The sequence below is a fragment of the Eleginops maclovinus genome, chromosome 15, assembly GCF_036324505.1.
Source record: "Eleginops maclovinus isolate JMC-PN-2008 ecotype Puerto Natales chromosome 15, JC_Emac_rtc_rv5, whole genome shotgun sequence".
In the NCBI taxonomy this organism is placed as follows: Eukaryota; Metazoa; Chordata; class Actinopteri; order Perciformes; family Eleginopidae; genus Eleginops; species Eleginops maclovinus.
The window spans coordinates 3,831,324-3,857,335 of NC_086363.1; the positions used below are offsets into that span (position 1 = coordinate 3,831,324).

The 26,012-nt window shown below is 41.2% G+C and overlaps 2 protein-coding genes across 2 annotated transcripts; one reads left to right on the plus strand and one right to left on the minus strand.

Moving 5' to 3' along the window:
* Nucleotides 1–210: 210 nt before the first annotated feature.
* Nucleotides 211–4,208, plus strand: LOC134876748 (toll-like receptor 5). Its single transcript, XM_063901866.1, has 2 exons — nt 211–1,301; nt 1,952–4,208. Exons 1-2 carry the CDS (start codon nt 1,254–1,256, stop codon nt 3,830–3,832), a joined length of 1,929 nt encoding a protein of 642 aa, XP_063757936.1. The 5' UTR covers nt 211–1,253; the 3' UTR covers nt 3,833–4,208.
* A 1,666-nt stretch (nt 4,209–5,874) lies between these two features.
* Nucleotides 5,875–25,200, minus strand: LOC134876546 (kinesin-like protein KIF3C). The gene is given in 9 exon segments (XM_063901527.1): nt 5,875–8,400; nt 9,066–9,211; nt 9,806–9,914; nt 10,425–10,541; nt 10,981–11,099; nt 12,787–12,909; nt 13,069–13,170; nt 23,299–23,363; nt 23,366–25,200. Coding segments are annotated over 9 exon segments (2,196 nt in total). The 5' UTR covers nt 24,693–25,200; the 3' UTR covers nt 5,875–8,312.
* Between the last annotated feature and the right edge of the window lie 812 nt (nt 25,201–26,012).

Genomic DNA, 26,012 nt, shown 5'->3' on the forward strand with positions numbered 1-26,012 from the left:
AAGCCCTAAACAGCCATGGCTAAAACATTTTATTTTCTAAGTTTTCCTGTAACAAAAAAACCTAATTTCATTAGTTTTCTCAAGATCATGAGTAATATATCAAAGTCTCGTAATAACAAGACGATCATAGCACGGTAACTGCCATGGTTTAATATTTTAGTATACTTTTTCCTTTCATGAAAAGTTAGGCTACCTTAATTTGTGTTCTTGAGATCATGAGTTTCTGTCATTGTCTCAAAATTACAAATGAAGTTTTCCCGACATAACAGGATGATTTTCTCGAGATGTGGATATGATGAGGTAATTGATTTGGGATCACAAGAACACAATGTTTCATAAGTAAAACCTAATTGTCCCAGGCCCATATTTTGTTCTGTCAGGCATCTTAAGTTGCCTAGAATCACATAGTTTTGTTATTTTCATTTTCCGATGGTTTCTACTCATCTAATTCATTGGAAAGTATTGTCCTTTTTTACGCTTTTATTTAATAGGCCACCTTAAGACACAAGTTATATAATGTAGTTTACAAATACATTCTGATTTATTATCATGGATAGGACAGTAGGCATATCTCTCTCTTCTTCTTTTCATTGTGTTTGACAAACATTCATTCCCCAGAGGTTGTGAAATTCACCAGCCTTGTGTGATTCAACAACACATATAGTGAACAATCATTTCCTGGATAGTTTCCCATAACAGACGAGTGCAAAGCCTTGAACTTATAATCATAGTTAACATATAGGCCTATCTAAACGACACTTCTCTCCTGGATAGAAGGCCATTTATATGGTACAGATATAGACGTAAATGAACATATATGTCAAATAATTACTCAGATATCCTCTGAAATTCCATATTAATGACATTTAAATCGTCTTAAACCGAAAATGTTGGAGCAGGAATCAAGATATAACTTGCACAACTTAAACCTGGCAACATCAGAATTTTGGAGAACTGCCAATATACCATCTTAACCTCAATAACATCAACAAAACACAGTGCCTGGCAATACAGGACTTCAACACGCAACTGGGCTTTCCTTCCTTGTGTAAATCTGATTTAAAATAGGGAAATCCCGTCCTCTGTCACGTTTTCACTGTAGGATCAATGTCATGTAAGACAGAAGTTACGCAAACACTAGGAGATAAAAGCGTAGCCAACAGAAAGCTCTGCAGAAGGGAGCTCTGATTTCTACATTGCAGCACTGGAGCCTTATTTGATCTAATAATTGTACTTTTTCCAACGGTCTGAAGATGTGGACACTGGGTCTTCAGCTGGCCGTCATCTGTGTTTTCCTTCAGGTAGGTCAACTTACAACATATGACATTTAATTGACACTTTCTTTGTTCTGAACATGTAGAAACCATTTGCATTTTAAGACAAGCAAGTGTGTTTGTGTAGCACCACCGACAGATGCACAATGGAGAAGAATATTTCTAAATAATATATTTCTTTCAACTAAGAGTGAACACAATGACATTGCAAGTGAAATAATAATGATAAGACTTTATGATGTCACTCACTAAGTTAAACTGTTATCTCTTTCATTAGTAAAGGCAACACAACAGTACTGCTTTTATGAATTATTTATTTGGCCATTTTGATCTGCTCCAAAAGTAAAATATTGATGTTTTTCTATAATACTCACTCAATTTTATGATTCTATGATTTTTCTAGTGCCAATTCTGTAGTTTTTTGGGGAACCTGTTCAAATGTTACTTCAAAATATACGTCAAACACAAAATATGATGAACCAAAAAAAATTAAGCAGTAACTGATCCATTAGGGTGACTGTAGCTCAGGGGCATCTATCAATCAGTGATTCGATCCCTCCTGCACTCAATGTGTCGAGGTGTCCTTCAGCAAGACTTAACCCCAAATTGCTCCCGTGAATCATGTCTAAAGCATCAGCTAAATGACATCTAATTTACATGTTTTAATATCCTCTCAGGTGCCTGGCTGTTTTCCATCATGCGTCATTACTGGCTCTGTAGCTAACTGTGGCTCCATGAACCTGCACTGGGTCCCTCCTCTTCCTCCTCACATCACCCACCTGTTCCTGGAGATGAACCACATCTCTGAGATTAACTCCAGCTCCCTCTCGGGCCTGGAGCAGCTGCAGGACCTGGACCTTGGAAAGCAGTATGTGCCTCTTGTGATCAGAAACAACTCCTTCAGCGGGCAAAGCCGACTGAGGAGGCTGGTGCTTGGGTTCAACATCGGCCTTCAGCTCGAGCCACAAGCTTTTGTGGGACTGTCTGGTTTGCAGAATCTCCACCTGGATTACTGCTCGCTTCAGGACACCATCCTGAAGGAGAACTTTCTGGAACCACTGCTGTCCTTACAGACTCTTGACCTCTTCGGTAACCAGATAAAGAATCTCCAGCCTGCAATGTTCTTTGCCAACATGACTAATTTGAAAGATTTGAATCTCAAGTTGAACAAAATTATCCGAATATGTGAGTCTGATCTGGTTGGTTTTCAGGGGAAGAATTTTGAGTTCCTCAACTTGGGCTCTGTTCACCTTAAGGATATGTCAAATAATCGTTTTGACTGGCAGAAATGTGGGAATCCTTTCAGAGGAATGTCCTTTCAGACACTCGACCTGTCCAACACCGGGTTCAGTGTGGGTAAATCCAAGCATTTTTTCTCAGCCATTAAGGGCACTAAGATCTCCCAACTCAAAATGTCAGGACACATGGGTAAAGGGTTTTCATTCAATAACCTCCTTGATCCAGACCGGAGCACGTTTCAAGGACTAAATGAGAGCTCAATCCACACTTTGGATCTGTCTAAAAACAGGATATTTGCATTGCAACAGGGGGTTTTTAGTCCGCTGAAAGAAGTCGCAATCATTGACGTTTCCCTCAACAAAGTGAATCAGATACACAGAAACGCCTTTGAAGGTCTTCAGGGACACTTAAAAATGCTCAACCTGTCACACAACCTACTGGGAGAAATCTACTCTTACACTTTTGCTTCTCTGACAAACCTGGTAGTGTTAGACTTGTCTTACAACCACATTGGTGCTCTGGGTTATGGTGCATTCAGTGGCCTTCCCAAATTAAAAGCACTTTATCTAACAGGAAACTCATTGCGTGATCTCGGCTTCCCTGCATCCCTCCCTAGTTTAGATTATCTCCTGTTGAGAGACAATAAACTGACAACAGTGAGCAACATTGCACGATTTTCTGGTAATGTCGTGCAGCTGAGGATTCAGGACAACAGAATAACAAACCTTGGGGATGTTCACATGTTGTTTACTCACCTAAAGCGCCTGAAGCAGCTTTTCTTCGGAGGAAACACAATCAGGAGGTGCATGCTAAGTGGACGAGCTTCAGCAAATAGTTCAAACCAAGTCCAAGTACTGGATCTTCACAGCAGCTCCCTGCAGGCTATCTGGTCTCAGGGGAGATGCTTGAATCTGTTTGACAATCTTGGACATGTGATTAGTGTCAACTTGAGCCTCAACGAACTGAATTCTCTTCCACAAGGCATTTTTAAGGGCCTCACATCAGTAGTGGAGATAGATCTCTCATCCAACAGCTTGACTCATCTCCAGAATGATGTCTTACCCAACAGTCTCAAAGTGCTCAACCTCTCCAACAACTTTGTAGCCTCTCCGGACCCCGCTGCTTTTCGCTTTCTCAGCATTCTCGACTTAAAAATGAATAGGTTTCACTGCGATTCAAACCTGAAGAGCTTCCTGAGTTGGCTGAACAAGACCAACGTGACCTTCCTGAGTCCCGTTGAGGATCTCAAGTGTGAATTCCCTTCTGGTTTCTATAAAGTTCCTCTGTTGGAGTACTCCACTCAGGTCACACAGCAGTAAAAGAAACTTAAAGTGAAAAATATGAACATCAAGTCCCTTGTAATGTTGATTTGAGTTTATCACATGGTGTTTTCTCTATGACCTGAATAAGTGTAAAATAATGTAATCTTTAATGAAAGTTTGTTAAATCCAATTTATTAATCACTTCTGTAGACAATATTGTATATTAAAATGTCTAATTTGACATGATTTTATGAAATTAAATGAATGTGTTGCTTAATCTACTGCAACAAAGCATTTTTGTAAAGATAATAATAAATGTTTTAATTGATTAGGTTCTTTTAAAGCTGTCCTCACTTTCTTTTGCATTTGTAGTCACTAAATCACCGCTCAAAAATCCTCAAAATGTATTCAATAAAGATGAAATAAGACTTGAGTTTGTGTTTGTTCATATTTAACAGCTTAAAAGTATTTGTTTACACTTAAAAGTCCTGCATTGAAAACTGTACTTTATCATAATCACACAAGTGGTGTATGTCCCTCCTTTCACCACCAGGGGACGCTGCAGAATAAGCCTGCAAGTTTACCCCCCACCCCCCTCCCCTTGTGGCTGTACCAACAGTCTGTAGCTTTCTGTTGAACCGGCAGCAGACACACATCCATTCATAATTTATCATTTTAAGTCTGCATTACTTTTACAGAGACAGTAGATCATGTAAATGCAAGCTGTGTGACCTGAAGTAATTATCTTCTGCCCTAATTCATGGCAGCTGACAATCTGAACAATAAGGAGGATTTTAACCATATAACAGCACACATTGAAAAGAGTTTTAAGGAACAAGTAAGATTTTTTTTTAAAGTGCGTTTATAGCTTTTCAAACCGAGCTACAACTATGATCATTTAACAATTAGGGAATGGATCTTCAGCCCATTGCAGCTCAAGCTACTGTATTTATTAGTAAATAATTAATATACTGTGTTATATATGAGCTCATATTGTAACATTAAGTGGTTTATTTGTTTCCCAATAGCTTTCCTGTTTTTGTATGGATCAAATTAGCTTTTATCTGGTAGCTGTATTATACATTTTGAAGATGGTTCCTCCTCTTACAGCAGAGGGCAGCATATGCACACGTCGTAGCCACAGACTGTTGGCCTCAATGCTGTGTGAGCAGAAAAAGCACTAAATGATGGATGATGATGATTAGATAAAAAGGTCTGACTGGTGTTGAGCAGAGTTACGTAATTAGGGAATTACCCCAAAAGTGATGTGTTCAATGTCAGTGAGGTGTCATTGATGAATAACAACACACACTGTTCTTATTTTAATATCCAAGAGAGGGTTCTGTGTTGTAATTCGTTCTGCTTGTACCTGTAAATATGAACAGAGAACAATCTATATGTAATCTTGTTCATCCCAGGATGTTAACTTGGAGTGTGGCTGAATTAAAAATGTGCCCTCTTAAAGCTGCTCTCTGCTCGTAAAATATTAAATATGGGGAGGGAGGGTGAAGAAGAGTGGAGAAGAACTAGCTTATTGCATGAGTGAATTTATACACCAGTGTGTGTTTGTGTGAGTGCGTGTGTCACCTGTGAGTCATCACCAGACCTGATTAGGTGATGTGTGTGTGGGGACGCTTATAAATCCCTGTGTGAGTGTGTGCGTCTTGAAGATTGTGTGTGTGTGTGTGTGTGTGTGTGTGTGTGTGTGTGTGTGTGTGTGTGTGTGTGTGTGTGTGTGTGTGTGTGTGTTTCAGACTAGTTTGAAACTGAAATCCTAAAAAACTGACTGACTGGAGGTATATTTGATTAGATATTTTTCAACCCAATGCTTAAGATATCCAAACTGGAACACTGACAAGGAATACTCTGACTAGTTTCACTCCCACATACTCTCTCCCCCCCCCCCTGCCTGAAACGCCTCCATTGGACTCCTTTGTTCTCTTCTGTACCATAGTGACATCACAATGTGACACTTGCTCTTCTATTGGCTAGCGCTCCAACACATTGACATACATGATGAACGTCTTTATTCGATTTTCTTTATTTTTTGGTCAGCCAGAAATGACTGGCCCACCATGTTATACATACATATAGACACAGCCCCCTCCCCCCATCCATCCCAACATTTTACACTGGCAGGTTACCATGGAAACAGGCTCCGTATCCACCTCCTCCACAGTCACTTCCTGATTGTATTTGGATATCCCTGCATACATCCTCCCCCATAGCCATACACACACACACACACACACACACACACACACACACACACACACACACACACACACACACACACACACACACAGGAAATGTACATGAATGACTTTACAGACTAATGTGGCAAAATATTTATAGATGAGCACATTTTTGAGGCAACACAGACTGGAAAACAGCTGTTTGTTTTCCTAATTATTCAACCAAATTACATTCATCCTTGTTTCCCTGTCTTCCTCTATAATTTAGATAGTATTTCATGGATATGTTGAGGCAGACTGTTGCATTATACACAGGGGAAATAGACATCACACAGTAGATATACATGTAAAGGCGCTGTTTTGATCACATTCTGCATTGAATAGCATCACTTTAATCCCTGTAAACATGGCCTTATCATTCTTGAATCCAAATAATTGAACAACATCTCTTGAATTTGTGGTGAATCTCAGAGCATTTTGAGTCACTTTTCTTTTTTTCAACTAGCATAAGGGTCAGTTATGTACCCAGTAACCAATGACTAAACACAAAATCCTCAGTGTGCATCCATACATGGTTGAGACAGGGAGGGAAGTAGGTTAACACAGATTTAAAATTCATCGAGAACAGAATCTAAACCTCCTTTCTCAAATAGTGTTTATATTTGGTCAGTTTAACTGTAAATAAGGAGAGTAAGTGTTAAAAAAACCCTCTTATGAAACAATATTTTAAGCCAAAAGGTCAAACATGTTCAGGCTCTAGCTTCTCATATGTGAAGATGTTCTGTTTTATATAAAATTCTTTGGGTTTTGGAGCCCCGTCGTCAAACTAAATAAGTCACATTGTGCTCTGGGAATGTGTGATAAACATCTTTTACTGAATTTACTGCAACAACAAGTCATAGTAAATGTTTATACCTTTAACATACTCCATATCACTGCAGATTTCTGAGACAGTATTAGTTGTTATCAATCATATTTTTCACGTTTGGCTCACACAAAAAGTGGGACAACATACTGTAAAATAAATGCTTAAAAACAAGACAAATCAGCAGCTCATTGATAATAAATGTTGTTTATATACGCTACTAAAGGGCTGCTCTGTGCTCTCAGGGGGTTCAGCTGACACTGGATCTGTGGCATGAATAAAACAGTGATAATTAGTCCGCCTTACCCCCCCCCACTATCTGCTGCTCTTAACCTCCAGTAAAGAACCCAGTGACACTAAACTGTACACACCCGCCTGCAGACTGGGCTCTAACAAACTCAATACCTGCTGCACTGGAGGCCCAACATCAATGTTTAAATATGTCCATCTTCATTATCATCATACACGTTTAGTCGACTGATATCAGATGATTACATGATTAAAACTCATTGAACTCCAACGAAATACAACTTGCCATTGAGTTACGACTTTATCAAACTGCTGTTTCCATGACCAATAATAACATTTCACGCTCAGTCAGTACCTTAGTGATGTCGCTGTGGTAAATGACTTGTTACATTTAGCTTGGACACTGATCTAAAAGAGGTACAAATGTGAGTATGAATACAAATCCAAGCAAACTCTTTTTTAGAAATGTGACATGCTTCAGATTCTTCAATTTTAATCAATATTTTAAGGCGTTGCTTTTCAAATTCAGACACAGTAGAGGACACACACAGGAATAATGACAGACAACAGCTGTGGAAACGGTCATCACAACAGCTCATCTCACCAACAAATACACACATCACACGTTACATCAATATTTTCTACTCTTCTTTTTCCATTTTTGATCCAACTGTCCCCATTTTTACACAGACGCAGCCCGAGCCTGCCCAGAAAACCCCCCCCCGAATACATGAAATATTTACACTGATATCTTACAGGGGATTCAAGCAGTTTGGGAGCTCTCAGATCAGAGTACAGTTAACACACACACACACACACACACACACACACACACACACACACACACACACACACACACACACACACACACACACACACACACACACACACACACACACACACACACACTCTGAGCTGTTTTAAAGGATGATCCGAGGCTCAAACATGCAAAGGAAGAGATGTTTTGGTGTGTCTTTACATCCGTAGAACAGCAGGAAGTGATGTTTCAAAGACTTTCTGAAGGTCATTCGGTCATTTCGTTTCTCGTCCCGTAGTTTATCACCTCCTTTTTAACGTATCTTTACATGTAATTCAGTGTATCGCCCCTCAGGTGTGTCCCAGAAGTCTTTGAGAGGATCACTGGCCAACATTTTAAAGAGGAAAATAAGGAAGAAGAAGTGAAGGAATTAAATAAATAACAATAAAAAAGATCCTCTCCGCTAAAGCTTTACTGCGCCGTCATCGGTGTGGCAGTGTGACACGCCGCCAAGGAGGCATTAGAAGAAGAGGAAGTGAGGGATTTTGGAGTCTGGCACCTGCGAAAAATAAACAAGAAGAAGTCAATTAGAAACTTCAATGTATCTGTCTTTACCTGTAGCCTAGACACAGGTTAGTACGATTATTAAGAGCCATTGAGATATAGTACATGCTGCTGTGTCAATGAGAGATAAACCATCAGATTAGGACCACCTACAGAGGGAGCATTTTATCCTAAATAATCCCATTTAGAGATACATGACTCTAAACCCATTACACTAGTCAGATATAGGCCAGTAAAGCAGCTTTTGTGTGTACGTATTTCTTCAAATCTATACTATAAATCATAATGGTTGATTTTCATAATAAACAGATACCAATACAAATATTGGTTTTTAGAGGAAAAACATCCTATTTGATACTACAGACTGATCCCAGAACCAGGTTAATTAGATTTAGCAAACACTGCTGACAGTATACTGGCAGATAATCACCTTATTTCATAACCACAATGATAGGGAACATTTAAATACTGTTTTCATATTATTATAATTTATGAAAAGCGGGACATTTTACAGTTAAACAATGAAGTCACAAAATGTGTTCATCCTTTATTTTACTAAATAATTAAGAATGAAGAATCCTACACACCAAGAAACACAAATAACAGACCTAAATGAAAATGTTTGAAAATGATGTAATGCAATATCAGGTTCAGGCTCACCAGGAGCGAGACTTGCGGACGCCGCTGTCCTTGGTGGGCGAGCCGTCCACCGAGGGGCTTTGGTTCCGATCCGACTCTGTGGATCGGTCCAGCGAGGCGGTGTTTGGAGGAGTCATGTCCAGCTCCAGAAACATGATGTTCTCAGCCTGAAAACACACATTCATTTGTTCATTCATAATGTTTCTATCACATCACACACAAGGCTCTGCAAACTGTGGTGCCAGATTATACTTCTAATCCCTCCTGTTTGGTTTAAATACTGCAAGGGGAATCAAGTTCTCTTTCATAGGTATTTCTTTCTTTATAATGTCCTATCATTCTTTTAAAAAACACTGTATAATAATCCTTATTACCTCATTAAAGTGTCAACATGTTTTGATAACGTTGCACATTCTTAGTTGTTGTGGAAAAAAGTACTTTATTTATCTATGATTTTAACCACAAGATCGTTATGCCCTAAAGGTGACCTTGTGGTTGAAATAGTGGATGAATTAAAAGAATATTCCACTGTAATTCACCTATGTTCCACCTAAATGAATACATTTTAATGAATACATCAAGATTATAACATGGCAAACATTCAGGGGTTGATATTTCCATAAGCAGATTTCCTTTTTATTAAATTCATGAGCACAAAAATAGTGTTGGGTAATCCCTTCTAGTACTCCTGCTTTTTTGATTCAGAAATGTCCATGATACACTACAGAACTACACACACACACACACACACACACACTTACCCTGTATCTGGAGTGAGGTCCCATCGCTATGGCAACCCTGGCGTACTGGCTGATTGGTCGCTTGTATCCGACCGCAGAAGCCGGCCTCTTCTTCATCTGCGAGGATTTACTGAATAGAAGAGGCAGAGACGGGAAGCGGTCAATGAGAAATCAATGCTGCAAGAGGCCAAAACGCATCTTCGAGAAGCTCCTCTACCAAAGAGAAAGGCTCTAGCTTCCTCACTACATTTCAATAAGACCTCATTAACATTCTAAAAGTCTGTTTCTGCTGTAATAGCTCTGAAGGATGACCAGAAAAGAACCACAGAAGAAGAGCGAGTGTAACAGGAAGTGCTGGAAGAAGCACTCAAATAGCTGCTAAAGTAGTAAGTATGAGGTATTGGCATCAAAATATACTAAAGCACTTGGCCCATTTGAGCATCACATATATTACTATATTTACAGCTGGTAAAGGCAGAAAGTATTTCTGATCTGATTTCTAAATGTACTGCATTACATCGTTCCACTGGAAGGGCACGCAGGTCAAAAGGTTGTGACCCCTGACTGAAATGAAACACATTTCTGGGTTCATTATTTGCCCTTTATGGCCCAGATGGGAATAACCTCCCTCCTCACTGACCTTTCTGCAGGAACCAGAGGCTGAAACTTCCACTGGTCCTCCTCAGTGTCGAAGGTCAGTCGGCTCATGATCTTATTCTTCTCCTCCGGCGGGATGAAGTTCTCGATGATCAGATACCTGCACAAGCGGAGACATGTAGAGGGTTGGTTGGAGATTACAAAGGTTTATATTTAAGTCTGAAGATCTGCAGAGTATGAGTTGTGCACTTTGGTTTTAAAAAGGTAAGATACTGTCAATCCAAGGTCAGCTCAAAAATCTGGCCCTTTATTTGACTTAAATATGACTGTATGAAATAACTATTTTAGTTTAAAGTTTAAGTATGAACAATAAATACAAATATTTGTGAGATTACTTCCTGCATACTAGGTTTATTTCTGCATCAGTAGCAAACCAAAGCACATCCATGGTTTGTTTACTTGGCAATAAACCTCATTCTGTCAGTGTTCGCAGTATGTCCTCTCTATGAAACATGCACATTTCTGACGTGTTTGCAGAACCATGTGGGCATATGTGCTGACTCTGCGGACTCCTGTGCGTGTTTGTGTTTCAGACTCACTTGAACTTGAGCTCTCTGGTGAGCTCGTTCTGGGTCTGCTCCAGCTCCTGCCGGCTCCTCACGTGCTCGTCGTTCACGTCCTGGATCTCCGCTTTAATGCACTGGAGCTTGGCATACAGCTAGGAGAAAAGAAACGGCAGAGAGAAAGAGGGTGAGGAGGAGGGGGAGAGATGTCGCCCAGTGCGGTGTAGTCGCTGTCGAACTGTAGCTTGGTTGCCCGTAGCAACAGCACTGGAGGCACTGGTGTTTGGAGAGATGGGCAGCCAATGGGAGCTAGGCAACATGGCCGCCCTCCATCTCTCCTCCTCCTCCTCTTTCCTCCTCTGAGCTTTCACGCTGTTCATGCTTCGAGTGAACGGGCTTCAAACAGGTAGGCTAATCCTGACTGTAGTTAGCCTGAGAGATGACTCTGCAGCTGGTGATTAACCTGGGTTGTGTACAGATTCATTTTTAGAAAAGGAAACATTTAAGAATTGCATTTGATATAAAAAAAACGTTTGAAGTTCCCCAAAAATATTAAAATGAGGCCCATGCAAAACACTCCAACGCACAAGGGCATGATGCTTGAAACTCAAGAGGTTTGTCTCGGATGGATTGGTTTTTAATTGTGATTATTCCCCATGCGTTCACATCCTACCTCTTTCTTTTGGGAAACTGTCCAAGCGTTACATGTGAGATGCTGATTCCAGTAGTCCTTTATATGAAAGATTGATCAAATTAAGCTTGAATTATACCTAACAAAAAGGCTTGAATAACCACAGGACTGTACAGATACTGGCAGCATACAGATCTGTAGTTCAGATAAATAAACCCCCTGAAAAACTAGAAAGATTTTTCGTGTAGGGTCATGAAATAAGTGAGTTTATATCCTTTAATTTAATTTGTAAAATGGAGCACTGATAGGGAAGTTCACTATGTTTCTGACTGCATTTGGGGACGATTCTTTGTTATTATAAGTTCATAAAAAAGAAAAGATTACTTCAAATGTTCCTTATAGAACCTGAACAGAACAAAAGTAGTTTGATTTTCTTAAATTGCAACTTGGCTTTAAAAATAGCTGTACCCATTTGTAATTTATACACAAAAACATGAAGGCAATCAGGTTTAGGTTAAAAAATACTAAATTCACCCTTTAATAAAAAGTTCTCTGTCTATTATGAACCACTCTGTTCTAGTTTAGCAGTAGGAAGAACCCGTCTGAGCTCTGAAATGACAGCGTAATTCATCTAAATCCTCAGAGAGACGACACCATGCTCAGGAGAAGGTAACATCAGGGCATCAGGAGGGCAAGGATCATCACAGGATCATTAATCACATTGTCATCCACACACACACACACACACACACACTTGGAGTTAGTCCTGCTGGCCGTGCAACGGAGTAGGAAGCAAGTAGGGGGAGGGTTTGTTGTTTCATGAATGGCACGGAGGGATTTAGTTGCAGCTCCGGAGCAAATCTGACAAAACGGACTGAGAAGGTTAGCATAGGAGGTGTGAGGAGGCCCGAGATACAGTGTTACGGAGGGAGGGGAAAGGTCCGGCAGAGAGGAGGGGACGGCAGGACAAACCTTCAGGTACTATTTAAGTGTGGGTCCGAACGCAGGCAGGAGGTCATTAGGATCCAGGTCAGGGGTCAAATAGGGGTGAAGAGGGATATACGGACATTAGGAACAAAAAGGAAAGGTGTGTGTATGTGAGACAAATATCTGTAAGTCTTCTGGCTGTGTGTATTTGCTGCTTAAATGAGAATGTATGTGCAATGGTGTACACTTTTTCTGGATTTTATGTGCATGCAATGTCTGTGCACCTTCTTGAGCTTCTTGGTCTTGGCCTCCACCTCCTGCTGCAGGGAGGTGAACGTCTCTCTGAGCTCCACCGTCTCCTCGTCCTGCACCAACATCTGCTGCTGGATCTCCCTCTCGCTGCTCGACTGAAAACATCAGATAACACGTCACATTTCTGTTGTCTGAGGCTGTTCAGCATGGTTTCTTTTATTGCATTACACAGGATAACCCCCACTTTAAAGTAGCGCTGCTTTAAAGAGTGTAATAAATATGTGCTTTATATCTCTGAACACACTCAGGTTTACCTGCTCAGCAATCTCGTGCCTCTTCATCTCCAGCATCTTCTGCTGCTCGTTGGTGTGATCGATGATATTCTTCCCCCCGACCAGCAGCTTGCTCTCCATCGCCTGAGGAAAACAAAACAACATTTTTACTTATTTTATGAACAAACACCTTTGTTTCGTCCTTTTATCCTTTCAGCTTCAAAGACAAGGATTGAGTGTTGTTCTTGAGGTCAAATTAAGTTCATTTGGACTTCAAACCGTTTAGTCCTATTGTGCTGATGAGGCAGACGGAGCTGAAAGTGGGCAGCTTAACAAACATGATGACACCATCACACAACACGCTGAGCTCGGCTAAAACTTCAGTCCCGCTTCAGGCATGAATCACAGCCACCTCTGTCCGGACTGAACTTACTTGATTGATGGATGACATTTTGTAAAGTTATTCGAGGTCTTTCCATTTATTATTGCAAACCTTGGAAAAAATAAATGTAGGCAACATATTAAATGATCTCCCTCATGGGGGTTATGCTTTCCTGTTGTTTGTTTGTCTGTCTGCAGGATAACTGAAAAACCACAGGCCTGATTTGCACGAAACTTGGTGGAAGCGTGTAGCATGAGCCAAAGAGGAACATTTAAGAGCAGATCTGAATTACTGTGAGGATACACATATTATTCTTCGCTCATGAAACTGGTCTTGTTTCATAATTCCATGCCTCGGGTTAAAGCGCCTTTGGTAACTGTGAGATTAAAGGCCCGGGGTCACAGTGATGCAATCTGTCTCGTAGGGGGGAATCACACACATGATATTTATGTCCTGAGGGCAGAAAATGAACACAGAAAAGAAGAAAGACTGAGAGACAAGAAAGGAAGAAAATGTAAAAAAAAAAAAAGGATTGAATAGAAAGAAAAAAGGGCCCCAAGAAGGGCAAATAGGGGCCACAGCCATTTTGTAATGGCTGCATTCCAGTCTCAGGACTTTATACAAAAAGACTGTATGTGTGTGTGTGTGTGTGTGTGTGTGTGTGTGTGTGTGTGGACTGTGTGTCGCCTATACATCCTTCATTACTGGCACACACACACACACACACACACACACACACACACACACACACACACACACACACACACACACACACACACACACACACACACACACACACACACACTCAGACTCATGCAAAGCGTACAGTGGAGTCCTTCAGAGAGGATGCGTCTGCAGCAGGTCTGTACAGAAAGACTCTTTGTTTGAGCTGTCTTTGTGTGTGTGTGTGTGTGTGTGTGTGTGTGTGTGTGTGTGTGTGTGTGTGTGTGTGTGTGTGAGACTGCCTGCTTTGCTGCGCTTTGTGTTTTGTCATATTTTTTCAGCTTCATTAAAGAGCTTATTCATGTCATAGGTTTTGTCTCTCATGCATAGTATGTCCCGCCCACCCGTGCCCCACCCCCTCCTCATAGGCTGCTTGAATAACAATCCTTTATACATTCAGGCTTTCATGACTTAAATAGACCATTTGACTGTTTACATTTAACTCAAATGATCACCGAGCACATAAATGAAGCTGCTACCTAGTGAGTAAAATGCATATTCATGTTTCATGTTGAGTATTAAATCCCACTGGGTTCAGGAAACTGTGTCAAAGACCCATCATCAAATGCAGCAGCAACATCCAATTAAAATCAAACAATGTTCTGCTGCACTGTACACATAAAAGCAGCGTACGAGCATTGAGTTCATACGAGAAAACAAAGTCCTCCTGTTCTGGATTTATGGAAGCCATGTTGCCATAAAAAGTAGGGTTTTCTTTATCTGAAGAATCCATGCCATACATTAAGAAATAATTTAGGTGAATAAAACTGTCCTCAACATTGCTAAAACACAACTTAGTAATGTACACAATCATGCCTGTTTTTCTATTTTAAGTTTGGGTTTTCTGCAAAATGACTTCTACTTGAACTTTGTTGTTTTAAGCAAACGTGGAGGAGAAGTCATTTAATTTCTAAGGAAAATGACACTTATATTTCCATGAGAAAATCTGCATGAAGATCATGTTCCGATACAGTTTTGATGTTGTTTTGCTTCTGCGGCCACAAATGAACTTTCAACCTCAAATAAAATCCAGCTTTGACAAAATTTCACATTTTAGTTCACTAACAGAATACCCTGATGTTCCCTGCAGTCATGACATCACAGGTCACCATTACAGCATCCTGTTCTATTGTTCAGGTCAGGAGAAGCAAGGACTCAGATTGGAGTCCAGAATGACCTTCAATCACACGAGAGGTGACTCACTGGTCATTTGAGTCATTATTCTGTTTCGTGTAAGATTGATGTTTCACTGCCACACACACACACACACACACACACACACACACACACACACACACACACACACACACACACACACACACACACACACACACACACACACACACACACACACACACACACACACAAGGTCGCAGAAGAGCTTCAGTTTCTTCATCATGTCATTATAAACCTTCCTGTATCTGTTCAGTCCTCAGCAGGTTCAGATTTTATCCCCGCTGCCTCTCTGTTTCTCATTTCCTCGATCAATAAAGCAGATTTAATGTCTCACTGTGTGCGTGTTGGTGTGTGTGTGAGTGTTTTAGATTTATGCTCTCAGCATGCAGGAGTTGCTATTGCTCTCCAACTGGGTGCTGTGGATAAATATAGAATAACAAAACCGGCATGTGGCGGTTCTTTGTTAAAACTTTAAGGCAGTTTCTATGTAGATTTGGTTCTGAACTACTTTGACCTTGTACAGCTTAGGCCTGATTTCAACCACATACCATCTGATTAATCACCGGAACGATCGATGATCTGACAGCCGATTGATTTGTGGTTGGATGATTGGCAGATTGATTAGGTTATGAGCCGCTTTCCAACATAGCTGCTATCAAAATATTTGTTTAGAATTTGAATGAGCTTGTTTCAGTGTTAATGGATTATTGCCAAAGTGATTTATAACGGTACTTTGCTGCAGAGGCAGAACAGAAAACAAAGACAGCTGCATAAAAAACAAAGCACATTCTGCAGCTCAACACAACATACAAATGAATAAAAACGCAGTATACCCAGTTTGAAATATTGTTTATGACATCAGAGAGCATCTTCAAGGCGGCATTGAACAGTTGTTTCTGTAAATTCTGTAAAGCGTGTTTGTTTGCTGCTGTGGTTTGTGGGCTGCTTTCCATTGGAGGCCATTAGGCTCCATTGTTTCTTGCATCCTCCATCATGGTTGATGGAAGCCTGCAGACATTTATAAACGCATCACACTCTTCCTGTAGCTTCAGAGTGCAAGTGTGTGTCAGCCTGCATATTTGTGAGCGTATGTATAATGTGCCCGTAAAGTGCATGCAGAAATTATTTTGGCTGTGACTGATCCATTTCCTGATGGGAAAAAGTAAAGAGAACGGGAAGTGTTGAACATTAAGGCTCATCTGTGTCAGCCAGCCAATCACAGCGAGGCGAGAGGCCTGCTGGGAGCGACCGGGTTATAAATACAAAGTGACGACAACAGCTCTGATGTGTGCAGCGCAGAGACAGGAAGCGTGCTGCACGGAGACACAGGAGAAGAAGAGGAGACGGGACATTTACAAGACACTGAGCGTGGAAGACATGCAGACGCAGGGAAGAAACGGAGAACAAAGATCAGGTCGTCTCTGAGAATCTGTTTCACATCAGTGCTGGTCGATGCAGAAACCACTTAAAGCACCACGAGTTAAAGCCATGAATCTTATGACCGTTCACTCGCTGTCACTCATCTCAAATATTTTGCAATTTTGTTGTTTATTCAAATTAGCAAATGTATGCATTTAAGAGAAATATTTAGATCACAGGAAGAAGTCAAAGTGCATGACTTCTATTATTCTAAAGCCCTAATTTCAAGGGTTTTGGATCTTTAAATATGTTTGTCCTACTGTTATTCATACAGAAATTAGGTAAAAAGGTCATTTATTTAAAATAAATTGAGACTTTTCTCATAAAAATGAACCTAATGAACAGTCTGGGTAGTCTAGCTATCAATATCTGTGGAACGAAAGACGATATATGTGTTTCAGCTACATCAATTTTTATCTTTTTTAAACATTTGTTTGTGTCTGGAAGTTTTTAAGAAAAAAACAAGGTGTTTTTTTTAAACATTTATAGTTATTAGTCTTTGCACAACTTGTAATGGCAAAATTACAATGTTGTATAACTGTGTTTTTGTATTTTATGAGGCTACAGCTGTTACATAAACAAATACTTCATCTCCTACATCGGACTTACAGATCATTTCCTTCTAAGATAAACAGACAGTAAATATCTGCCTCTCTGTTTGCCTCTCTCCATGTATGAGAGACAGTGGAGTATTGTCTAAGAAATGGCTCTGCTTTCTCCGCAGATCACATGACTAGATAAACACACACACACACACACACACACACACACACACACACACACACGCAAAAAACATGGACACACAGAGTTGATTCATCAATATTTCAGTGATGAAGCCTCCCATGCTGAAAGATGGAGAGCGGCGATGAGCTCTTTCTGTTCATCAGTCCACACACACACACACACACACACACACACACACACACACACACACACACACACACACACACACACACACACACACACACACACACACACACACACACACACACACCTCCCTCTTTCCTGCCTTTTTCCTGCTCTAATGAGACAGGAAGTCAGTTTTATAAACAGGAAACAGTCATTCTAACGATGACGCAAGGGATCTATTGATGTGTGTGTGTGTGTGTGTGTGTGTGTGTGTGTGTGTGTGTGTGTGTGTGTGTGTGTGTGTGTGTGAGTGTTTATAAAATGCATTCAGCATGCCTAATGTACGTCTACTGAATATTGTGGAGAGCTGATATGCACTCACAGTGTGTACGTGTGTGAATGAGTGTTTTGTTACAGGGCATTATCGTCGACGATCTGCGTTCTGATTGGCTGAACTTCAGCTGACAGGATGCAGGAAAGACCTTAATGCAGTTTCCTCCATAAACAAAAGACAACAAAGACTGGAAGATGCATTCATGGTAAAAATAGCATATTATAACTGAGTTTCATCAGAAAGATTCAATTTGTATCCTGCTTCAGGCTGAGTTAGCTTTCTTCTGATTGCTGTTAAGCCAATCGTTCTGTTTGACTTTTTCTAGAAGTAAATTAAAAGATGAGAAATCATTTGGAGAGAAATAGCCCCACAGACTTTATCCTGGCAGTTTGCCATGCATGCATATTTATTTCAGTCTCAATTTATTAGTAAGTTCACACTCTTGAGAGCTGTTATCATAAATGTGTTTCCAAAATGTGATCCAATTTAGCAAGTAAGTGATATTTTCAAACAATAATTTCAGACTCCAATTTTAGGATGCATGAAATTGACCTATTTTTACTGTGCTGTTCCCCTGGGAAAAAATAATTCTCAGAAAAGCAGAACATTGCTTGGAAAAAAAAGTAAATAAGGCATGATGAGGACGGGGAACTACATCATACATACGTTTAAATAAGAGACACAAATATAAACTAAAGCAAAACGTGACGTAACAGAGGTGTTCAATGTCATTTAGCCGAGGGTTTATCTTTACATAACCTAGATGTTAGTAACGAAATAGAATTAGGTATGGTCAAGTAGCTTCCACACGAGGTAAGCCTTCTTAATGGACCCACAGATATGCAGCAGAGCAGCGAGAGACAGTAGGAAGAAATGAGACGTTAGAGTTTTGACCCAGAAAAAGTGGATCTAAGAATAGTCCACTGGAGGGACGGACGCTGCTGCTCAGCATGGAGCTCTCGACTGACACTGCACTGATACCTGCCTGTTTCATAACAGCACCAAAATAAGCTTATGTATGTGTTAGGTGATGAGAGGGCAACGTGAACAGAACAAAAACTGGAGCGTAAAAGTGATAGAACATCTGACTGAAGAGAGAGATAGGTTGTTATCATTATACTGTGTATTGTGATTTTATTGAAATGTGCTGCAAAAGGACATTTACAAACGGGTTCTCTTAGGTCATTGGGACATCTAAAATTGAATGATTGTTCTTAGGTGCCTTAGAAAGGATGACAGGAAACAAGTTATGATGTGAAACCATGAACTAATTAAATGTGAACTTAATAAAAACAGGAAATGCCCCGTTATGGTTTAGCAGAAAAAAACCTTTTAATATTGACCTCATTAATTCACATTTTAATATTGTACTTTTGTGGTATAGAAAGTGCACATCTTTCTTATTGCTACGTATGTTGCATGCACAACTGGAGCTATATGACACTATAAGTATTACAAGTGAAAAATAATAAAGATTTAGTTGAATTGGAAAAAGATTATTAGCCCTTGAATGATTGTTTATGTGTTTTAATTGTTTGTCCATCCATCCATCATCTTCTCCCGCTTTTCCGTCAGGGTCGCGGAGGTAACAGCTCCAGCAGAGAGCCCCAAACTTTCCTTTCCCTGGCCACATCAACCAGCTCTGACTGGGGGATTCCAAGGCGCTCCCAGGCCAGCGAAGAGATATAATCCCTCCACCTGGTCCTAGGTCTACCCCTCGGTCTCTTCCCAGCTGGACGTGCCTGGAACATTGTTTGTCTGTTTTCCAAAATCTCATTATATATTTTGTAAAATGACAACAAGGCTTTCTATTCTATCTATTCTACGGGGAGTGTTTATTTATATTGATTACGATATATTGTATGCTATATTTGTACTGTTTTATTACAAAAATATGTTCATTATGGACTTATTTCCTTCATTTGTTACATGTTCAAAGTGAAAGAACAATTAGAAAATCATTATTTGCACTTTTACAAATAGTGCTTCACTTTAGCCAAAATTCAGCTTTCACATTAGTGCATGACATCTCCTGATTAAACGTTCATACTTGCAATATGTTTTCAATCAGGACTTCTAGGCTACTTCCACCACTGTGTGTGAACTAAAGCTGGCGGACCTCCAGCAGAGCAGACAACAGCTGAACAACAGTTGCACCAACATAACAACACACAGTCCACAGATGGAGCGCTGCACCTTGGAGGCCAGTTAGCTAACGGCACCCTGCAGAAACACCAGCTGACCCTACACTGATTCACAAGGCTGGTTCCTGACATACCTACATTTGTTGTGTGGATGTATGTGAGGGGGAGAGAGAGGGAGGAAAAGGGAGAAGGGAATCCATCTGATTTTCATCTATAATTGGTCATTTCTCAGCTCATTTTTGCCAGCCATACCCTCAATCTTTATCTGCCTAGCAACTTCTTTCTCAATGGTTAACAGAGCAAAGAGAAAAGTGGAACCTTCAGGCCCCTGCGCTGTGATTGGTTGGCCAATATCAAGCTCAGCCAATCAGCGGAAAGCCTGGCTTGAGCTGATTGATCAGACTGTGAAGTGAAGTCATGGGTACTTACTAGAAGTGAATGACGAATAGTTATGTGGTATATTTTTGAATATATGATATCATTATGTATTTAACCAGTTATGCAAGATGTATGAATTATTAAATAAACAGTTAACCTCTTTTTAAAAAGCTATGTATACGAGATAATAGTGAGGATTTCCTTTTTTAAAAACAATGACAACCTTCAGTTTTGACCATGAATTGTGGGAACAGCTCTGAGCTAAAGACATCCAACAGACACAAAGGGTTCTTTGTCCGTGTCTTAATCATATAAAACTGACCTTAGACTAAAACATGTGACATACAGTGTGTCATAGTCATTGTGTTTATTCCCACAGTGTACACGGTAAAAAGGGGCTTTAGAGTTCAGTTATTTTCATGTTGATTATCTGGCAAAACAGAGGTAAAATATGGACAATGTGTTTCATTTTTCCTTCAAATACTAAGACATGTACATCTCAATACTTTCAGGGTTCCCTACTCTGTCTGTGGCACTGATCCTGACAGTAATTCATTAGTACTGAAAGGGTAAATCATTCAAATGTGACTCACAAATACATGTTTTCAAACGTAATATAAGGTAATATGGTTGAGCAGCAGTGTTTCGTAGTTTCTAGTGAACAAAAGCAAAGTGTATGTTTTCTAGGGACTTTTTTCAGCGGCGTATGAATCCACATTTGGTGCTCTAGTGAGTATTTGAAGCAGCAGGATGATGTGTGTAGTATTTGACTTAAAATAAACTATAGTGTTTGTTTATGGTAATGAAGGAACATGTCAACATGAGATTTTATGACAAATGTTTTTAGGGTTTCCTTCTAAACAAACAGCACTGGACCGATGAATCAAAGGCAGGAAATACTTCACGTCCTTAATCATCTTCCTCTCCTGGGCACAGATTCTTGCTGAATCTCAGCATTCACATCCCTCAGCAGCCACACAGTCAGCATCAAACACACAGGGGCGAAGCCTGTCTGAACTGCTGTGTGATCACAGTAGATTTTATACGATTCTGCACAAAACAGCATTAGCCCGACAGCGCTTTGGAGGACAACGTGATGGGCTGAAATACGAGAAGCAGTGCACACAAATGTACATGAAAGCACTCAGTGTGAAGGGCACGGCATCAGGACATACATTAGCTCCGTCTCATGGGACTTTCCCACACCTCATACTTTCACTCAGAAGGAAGAAGGGCCACACAATAAAGATGAAGCTAAACCTAAAGATAGCTCACGCGAACCTGGAGAATTAGTTGACTGTAGGATGGCGAGAGGGCTGCTTACATTAGCAATATTTCTGCCGATTTGACAGATTTAAGACCTTTTCTGTAGAGTGTGCTGCAGGGTGCTTTTCTTCTATTAAAAAAAAAAAAAATTGGCAAACAGAACAAAGTTATCTTCTAGATCAGAGTGTAATGCAGTCACAATGCATGCTTGGAAATATGGGTTGAAATCTAAAGTGGGTAATCTCTTCCTGTTTTTACAGCGCCACCTGCACAGACTTCATATTACCCGTCACACACCTCTTCATCTGGAGTAGACAGTGCTAGGTTAAGGGGAACATTTAAAGCACAACACTTCCGCAAATGCACAGAAATGATAAGAGGAGAAAGAAACACTGTTATGTATTGTTGTTACGAATGTCAACTTGCCCCCATATTGTTCCCACCCTGAACATATATTTCCACTCCTCTCATTCCCTCACTTTAGGGCCGGTGCAGCTCAGCAAAAGTAAAATGATCCGGTAGTGATTCATGTTTGATGGTAACGGCTGCAGCTGCAGTATTTCAGACTGTGGTCCACTCAGTCATTCTGCATGGCTGACTTATTGACTTATTATGGCCATGAATCAGAGGCGTAATTAATTCGGCTCAGTCTTTGATCCCTGCCTGCGTGTGTGTGTGTGTGTGTGTGGGGGGGGGGGGTAAGAGAGAACTGACATTTCAAGCTACATTGGTCATCAGCTCCTGTCTGGATATATGAGACATCGGACCAGTAGAGAAAAGGGCAACCACCACCCATCCGTGGAACCAATGTCGCCGGTTATATACCACATATTTATATATTATAACAAAATATAATGTCTCTTATTCTACTGTACAGTTCTGTTTAATCACATTGGACTTTACATCCATATAGTTAGCTTATTCCTGCATTTTACTGCCATGATTTGTCGCTAGCACTATTTTATTTACCTGTATTTCTAAAGTACATTGTTGGAGGAGCCTGGGAGGCAAAATTTTACTTGGTAATAAACATCTCAAGAGTTTGCTTGTCACTGATAAAAGATAAAGATACACACACACACACACACACACACACACACACACACACACACACACACACACACACACACACACACACACACACACACACACACACACACACACACACACACACACACACACACACACACACACACACGTAACTAGATATGAAGAGCAAAGATTTACTGTCCCTTAAAAACAGCTCATCAGATATCACACATGATTATACCACAGACCACATGTCCTGAATCTGGTGTGTGTGTGTGTGTGTGTGTGTGTGTGTGTGTGTGTGTGTGTGTGTGTGTGTGTGTGTGTGTGTGTGTGTGTGTGTGTGTGTGTGTGTGTGTGTGTGATTGTGTAAAAGAGATAGAAAGATGAGACAGTGTGTTCATAGGGAACACTGATCTGTAAGTTAGTAGTTTTGCTCAACCACCTTCTTTTCAAAGAAACCCTATAACTGAAAAAGTGCTGACGGACTTTTATGAACAGCACTTAGAGTGTTTTGTATGACTTGGACTTGATGATTTGATTGATTAAAGAAATAAAACACTGACTCTCACCTTGTACTTGGCGGTCAGTTGCTCTGTGGCCTCCTGCTCCTTCCTCAGATCTCCCATCATCCTCTCTTCTCTCCCAGGAGCCTATGCTTCTCCTCAGCCAACATGAACTGATCTTCTCTAATGTCCTGTTTCTCCCTCTCCAGCCTTTGTTCCTCCAGCTTCACGTACTCCTCCACCGCCTTCTCCTCGCCATCCGTCTCCTCATCCCCATCTCCTTCCCAGTCCTCTCCATCCACCTGCTCCTTCTTCTGTTTGCTCCTCCACTTCCTGTGGTGGAGCTGAGCCCGCAGGCGAGCGATCTCCATCTGAAACTCTCGTAGTAGAGCGTCCTTTGGATCCTCGTTGACTCTGGGCTGGTTCTGGATGTTCTTGGCCCGGTTGGCATAGCGTAAGGTGGTGAGGGTCTCGTCGTAGTGCTGCGGGGATGGGCCCAAGGTGGCAACCATGATAGTTTTTGCGTTCCCGCCCAAAGAGTCCTGTAAAAGCCGGGTCAGCTTGGAGTCTCGGTACGGGACGTGGCTGCTGCGTCCGTCGGCCAGCGCTGAGATCACGTTCCCCAGCGCCGACAAAGACAAGTTGATCTTGGCGGCCTCCTTTAGGCGCTCACCCTGGACTCCTGTCTTTGCTTGACGCTCACTTCCGGCAAGATCCACCAGGTTAAGGCGTCCCACCCGGATGTGCTTCCTCCCATCTGGTCCAGGCTGGCTGCACTCTACTGTAATCATAAACAGAGCGTGGGACCGTGAAGAGTGTTCGTTCATGTCCGTCGCCCCAACCGCCCTGGCCTGGTTGCCCACGTTCATCACCTCCTCGATCTCCTTGATGCTCTTGCAGACACACGATGTGAGGTCACGAACGTACACCCCAGAGTCCGGATTCTCCCGGAGCTCCAGCGCTCTGGCGTTCCCGTGGTTGGGATCCAGGAGATCCCGGACCTCCTCCAAGTAGATCTCGAGGTAGGACGCCCGCACCAGGTACTGCCTATCAGACTGTGAGCGGGAGATGTGTGTGAAGATGTGGTCAAAAGCGTTGGGGATCACGCCACGTTTCTCCGGGTCCATCCATGCCCCCTGCATGGTGTACGTCTTGCCAGTCCCGGTTTGTCCATAGGCAAATATGGTGCCATTGAACCCTGCGAGAACCGAATCTATCAGAGGTCTCACACTTTCGTCGTACAGATCTCGCTGTTTGGAGTTTGCGTCATAAACTGCATCGAATGTGAATGTTTTCTGCGGCTCGCTGGCTGTGGATCGAGGGTTTCTGAGGATCACCTGTCCGAGCCGGATGTCCATCTGCACAATGCACCCTGCAGGCCCAATGGACTCCTCTTTCCGGTTTAAGGGCCGGCATCGAACTACCACCTTCACTGACTCGCTGCTCTTATTTTTTGACATGACTGCCTCTCTCGTTTTAAGCAACAAAAGGACAATTTATATAATGACAATCAAAACAGGCCTTTAATCAGCCTGCTGTCTGCCAGCGAATTGTGTAACCATTGATTTTGTTTAAATCATTAATAACACACTCAGTAATGCTACCTGATTTGATCATAAAAGGAATATAGCCACAGTCCCTTAGAAAAAGCCGACTAATTACCAAGATGAATTCTGAACTGTGTCTGTGTCTAATGGCTAATCTCCTTTCATTATTGTCTGTAATATTAGCTCACAAACAAACACTAACACGGTCAGCAGCTCTCACAGGATCGACGCTCCATTGCAGATCCACGTCCAGATTCACTCGGTGAGAAAAAACATCCAACAATGCCGACAATAAAAGCATTCAGTTCAGATGTCACACTCATATCGTCCCGCTTTTTACACGCCCGGTAGATCCGCTACACACACACCGCCGTCCCGCATCCTCCTCTCCGCCGCTCACTGATGCTCCGAGCTCGGTCTGCGGCTCTCGCTCTGTGCGGAGAGACCGAGCCCCCCTCTGTACCACACACACACACACACACACACACACACACACACACACACACACACACACACACACACACACACACACACACACACACACACACACGCTCATTCAAACACCACACCCCACATCACTGCAGAGTGGTACAAAGGATTGTGGGAAATGGAGTTTCGTCTCATGGTTGAGTTGATCCTTGTCCAAGACCGCCACCATCTCCTCAAATGTGGACTACACACTGTTCAATCTGCTAGCAATGAAACATGTGTCTTTTTTACATTATAAATTATAATGAACTATGCTGATGCCCACATAGTTGTAGACATGTTTTTCATATTAAAGTTAGTGTAGGACAACATGTGTGCCCTTTCATTTAGTTGGAAATAAGCTCCGGAGACAATTGTTTTGAAATGATAACAATTTCGTTATAAAAAGATGTAAGATATTATATAATATTTATTCTTGTTATGTTCTTGTATCAGATCTTTATTTGTCTTTTATCAAGAATATTGCCTGTTATTTCTATATGCACGGTTTCAAAGGTTCTTCTAAAGGGACTATCCTTAAATAGGGTGTTAACATGATTCTACTATATCTATCATAAGCCATGGAGCCTTTGTTTAAGATTATTGCTCAAAACGCCTATTTGGTCCCCTAAAGTCCTGCCCTAATGTAAATATCAAGTAGGCTATATAATTCCCTGCATTAACTTTTCAAATATTAATTTCCTGGAAACGTTAATACATTTAGTAATACGTAAACCTCCCATGAACATTTTGAAAACCAACATT